Below are 4,647 nucleotides of genomic sequence, written 5' to 3'. Positions count from 1 at the left end.
CAAGATTTCTATATACCACATTTGAAGTTGTTCAGCTGTAATTATACCATAATAGCTGTAATAATTAAACTGTGGCTAAGCACACTTGAACCCTGTGAGCTGTCCTACTTGGAAAGCATTAATTAAAAACATCCATGATCTTGAGAGGTATTTTCAAGAAGCTGAGAACTGATGAGGTGCCTGGCTGTTTTTATTACTGTATTTGAGAGCAAACACATTCATACAACATCATTTTTTCCTGCTTGATTCCACTATAATATTTACAGCACAATGTATCATTTCTCTACTGCCAGGTTTGCTTTACTACAGTCAATTTAGTTATACATGTATAATCAAGAAACACCCTCAGTTCAGCACTTGTACATCTTTGAAATACAATAAAGTAAGAAGTAAGACACAGGAATGAGAACACTGTTTTAATTGGAAGAAGAATGCATGGCAGAACTGCCTGTAGCAGACTGAATGTTGAATTCACAGCTATGCTTTCTGATGCTATATAATATATATATGTCAAGGCCCATATTTCAAGGTCAATTGGAATTTGACAAAGCTTTATGGTCTCTTTTTTCATGGTGTTGGTGATAATAAGTTATTATTGAAAATATAAATGTTTGTATTTCTGTCAATAAACAGGACTGCATTACTAACCTGTAAGGCCAAGGAGTCACGTAGTGTGAAAACACGCAGGGAGCAACAGCTGTTAGCCATTATTTTCTCCTTATCCTCTCAACACCTCCGTGTCAGTTTGTTTTTAATGGGTAAATCACACTTTCTTCATGGGACATTTTCTCATTTGGGGCAGATAACTCAAGAGAATTCTGTGACAATTAAAGGCCATTGGCCAAAGATATTTGCTCTTAGTTTATCTTTCTGTACACGTTGATACTTACTTTTATGCTATGTCAAACAAATAATGCTGATGTGAATTTGTTAGTCCTTTGTTGGTACTAATATGACAGTGCTTCTGCATCTCTTCCTTAACAATGAACTCTGCCTCTATTCTTCTTGTACAAGATGTGTTATATTTCCCAAGAGAGAAATACCAACTACTGAAATGACTCTCACTTAATTTAAGCAAGGGAAGAATCTGCCATCAGACAGCTTTTAAACATCTGTTCTACACTTAACCGCACTTGACAAAGTTTCACAGAAGCCGTTTGGAAACTGAAAAAATAAATAAATAGATACAATCTTGCTTATGATCAAACTCACCTTACTGTGCCGGTTGCTTTGCTGCCATCTCAATTTCTGCGAATGATAAAGTGAATATTTACCAGCAATATGAGCCTTTTGCTCACTTTGGTTTTAATTGTTTCAATTCTAGGCCACAGTGAAAATGAGATCATAGAATCTTTGGTTTGGATTGGAAGCGACCTTTAAGATCATGTAGTTCCAAGACTCCTGCAGGGACAACAACCCCTCTAGACCAGGTTGCTCTAAGCCCCATCCAGCCTGGCCTGGAATGCTTCCAGGGAGGAGGCATCCACAGCCTCACCGGGCAACCTGTTCTGGTGTCATAATCATTGCCATGGGTCTTCCATGGGCCAGTAAATGAACTAGGTCTGGAGCTCTCCTTCCAAATCTAGTGTAGACTGATCCACCCACTCTGCCCAGCTTCCCAGGGCGGTTACTGCTTACTGCCTTGATATGCAACCCCTACTGCTGCTCACATGCATCAGTGATTACAGTCTCAGAAAGAAAGAAAAAAAGAGAGAAAATAAAAATAGAAAGGAGGTCCCTCTGTGCTGAGGCACGCGGTATGAGTTTGGCATAAAACCATGTACACGGAGCAGCTGATGCTGGCGGTGGGTTAAAGCACCAGGAGCACATGAAAAAGAGGAAAAGAAGGCACCTTTCCTTGAAAAGGAGACCCTACCAAAAATCCGCTTTGCTAGTGAAGAGGGGCAAAACGTTATGTGGAGTGTCAGGAATGTAGCAGGGAAATAAGGACCCCTGCCAGCATCACCGGCTCCACCACCTCGGGGCGGAATTCCCCTCTCCGTGCTCGAGCTCCGAACACAGGAGCTGCCCGGGGACCTACGGGAGGGTCTCGACAGCAAAAGGCCGGAGTCGCTGCCGGGGCTGCCCGGTGTCCCCCACCCCACTGCCACCGCATCTCCCCCCCGAGGCCATTTGGTCCATGCACGCGTCCACGCTCCGTGTTGACACAGCGGCGCATTCCCGCGGAGCCTTTTTGTTGACGGCGCTGGCAAATGAGCCGGGGGAGGTGGGTTCCGCCGCCTTCAGCACTGCAGGGTATAAAAGCCGCCGGGCTCGGGGTGCGATGAGGTGGGGTTGTGCTGTAGGATGGAGGCTGGAGGGCTGTGCTGCGCTTGTCCGCTCTCATCGGCGCTGTCCCCGCGGAGCTGCTCCCGCATCCCTCACTGCTCCGCGCCCTTCGCCTCTCCCTCCTCTTCTTCCTCCGTGCCCTTTTGGAGGCCTTGGGCTCCCGGCCCCGCCGCGGTGAGTGGTTTGGTGTGGGGTGCCCGGCCCCGGGAGCTGCGGGGCTCCGTGCTGGCCGCGGGGTGACTTCTGCTCTCTCGTCCCCAGGCTCTCAACCCCCGCAGGGTGGTGGAAGCCTCCGGAAAGCTGGCGCAGTATGCGCACCCCGTGAGGTAAGTGGGGAGGGGGGCTCGGGTAGTTCACGCGTTGACTTTTTATTTACTAATTGTGGTGGCAGCAGGGTTGGTTGAAGCAGCCCGGGGTTCGCTGCAGCACCCAGGGTTAAAGCAGGGAGCAGAGGGTTGGTCCCTGCGGTGTCCTCTCAGTGCATCGCAGCCATGGGAGCAAGTGGCAGAGAGGGGTATGAGTGCTGCCAGCTCGTGTAACCACCGCTGGAATTAATGGTGAGGGCAGCAATGCTGTTTGCATTGTCAAATCTGAGAGAGAAATGAAACAGCTCCTGTTGAATCTGTGGGAAAAGCTGTATTTTAGCTAGTTGCAAGGTGCCAGATCTTATTGCACGAGGTGTGCCGCCAAGTAAGATGCACCTTTCTCCCTATCCCAGGCTCTGCTCTGACAAATGCAGGTCAAACAATGTAAGCCAATGTAACACTGGCTCACTGCCCTGACGTTGTGCCCGTGCATAAGTGAGTGCTGCAGGAAGCACTGGGAATTAAATGTTACAGAGCAGTCGTGCTTTGTACTGCAAAAGAGACAGTGTTCTATTAAACCTCTGCCTAGAAAGCATTTTTGTACTTGCTAAAAACCCTCTGATTCTGTTCCTTAATGCAATTGTATTACGAGCAGTCTATAGCAAGCACTTCATTTGCATTGTGCTTGTCTCTTAGCACCTCAGATTTCCATTGTTTCTTGCAGCTACTTCCAAATGGTAAGCAAGAGGATGTTAGCTGAAAAGGAGCAGAAACAGTTGTTTATATTATACACATTGCAATAACATCACTAGCTGATAGCTCTTGCTACACCATATTGTCAGCAGTTTTCATCCTGATTCCTAGTTAAAGCAAAGACTACTTTGAAATTTAGACCAAGGTAGCATCTGCTGTAAGAAGTCAGTGGAGGATTCTGTATAGATAGATAAAACTTTGGGATATCAAAGCCTGATCCTCTGGGGCTGTTATCATTCCTTTCACCAAGAGACTTGACTCAGACCATAGTAACATCACCCCAAATTTACTCATCTGTAATAAATCTACTGATGTAACCTGGGTACTCTGAGATTGCTATCTCATACTCCTTGTATTCCCAAGGAACTGCTTCACTTAAAGCAGTGTTATTTGGGTTAGCTCCAAAGGAATGCTGATAATGGAGTACCAGAGAGATAAAATTCCATCATGGATCCTGGACTCTAGAGCAGTTTTGCTGCAGCACTGCATGTAAAGCACTATTTTTTTTCTCTCTCTTCAGGTGGAAATAAAGAATCCAGAGAATATATTTTTACTTGAATGTGGAGGTTAGTTTAGACATTGGCCATGTGAGGGGGATGCTGTAGGAAGCTTGTCTAACAGAGCAGACAGTTCCTTAAATTTCAGCCTCCAAGTAGCATGTAAGTTTCCTGATTGTTATGACACACTGTGCTTGTTTCAGGCTATTTTGGCCCAAATCAAGGTGCTATGATTACCTGTATCAGGAAGCTGAAGCACTTCTGAAAAACTTTCCCGTTCAAGCTACGATTTCCTTTTATGAAGACTCAGACAGTGAGGAGGATGAAGGTGAACTGGAGCAAGATACAAGCACAGAATCACATTGCTGATGGCAAGAAAGGCCAATCGAGACTACTTCTATTAAGCTTAATATAAAAAAAAAAAAAGTATTATAGTATTTTTAAAGATAATATATATGTAAGTTATTCTTAATAAAGCTGGAATGTTTTGTAATTTTATCTGAGCCTTTGTTGTAGTCCTGTATTCTTCACTAGGAGAGTGGTTAGGCCCTGGAACAGGCTGCCCAGGGAGGTTGTGGATGCCCCGTCCTTGGAGGTGTTCAAGACCAGGTTGGACGGGGCCCTGGGCAACCTGATCTAGTAAAGGTGTATGTTTGGTGACCCTGCCAGGCAGGGGGGTTGGAACTACATGGTCCTTGAGGTCCCTTCCAACCCGGGTCATTCTGTGATTCTGTATTGACAAATTGGAACATGCCGGCACCCTGTGGGAGGCACCCGCCGCTTATGACGAGCCGATCCCGCCC

General features: G+C 45.9%; 1 protein-coding gene across 2 annotated transcripts; it reads left to right on the top strand.

Annotated features, from left to right (window-relative positions):
• Nucleotides 1-583: 583 nt before the first annotated feature.
• Nucleotides 584-4,347, top strand: RIPPLY2 (ripply transcriptional repressor 2). Of its 2 annotated transcripts, none has more exons than XM_015859004.2 (3): nt 584-2,227; nt 2,551-2,615; nt 4,048-4,347. In XM_015859004.2, the coding sequence occupies exons 1-3, from the start codon at nt 2,141-2,143 to the stop codon at nt 4,211-4,213; spliced, it is 318 nt and encodes a 105-aa protein (XP_015714490.1). In that variant the 5' UTR covers nt 584-2,140; the 3' UTR covers nt 4,214-4,347. The 2 variants fall into 2 exon arrangements, with proteins under 2 accessions (XP_015714490.1, XP_015714489.1); XM_015859003.1 differs by having other exon boundaries at nt 2,129-2,463.
• Nucleotides 4,348-4,647: the final 300 nt, after the last annotated feature.

The sequence above is a fragment of the Coturnix japonica genome, chromosome 3 (genome assembly GCF_001577835.2).
Source record: "Coturnix japonica isolate 7356 chromosome 3, Coturnix japonica 2.1, whole genome shotgun sequence".
Taxonomy (NCBI): Eukaryota; Metazoa; Chordata; class Aves; order Galliformes; family Phasianidae; genus Coturnix; species Coturnix japonica.
Note: the sequence above shows the minus strand (reverse complement) of the source record. Positions and strands in the feature narration are given on the sequence as shown.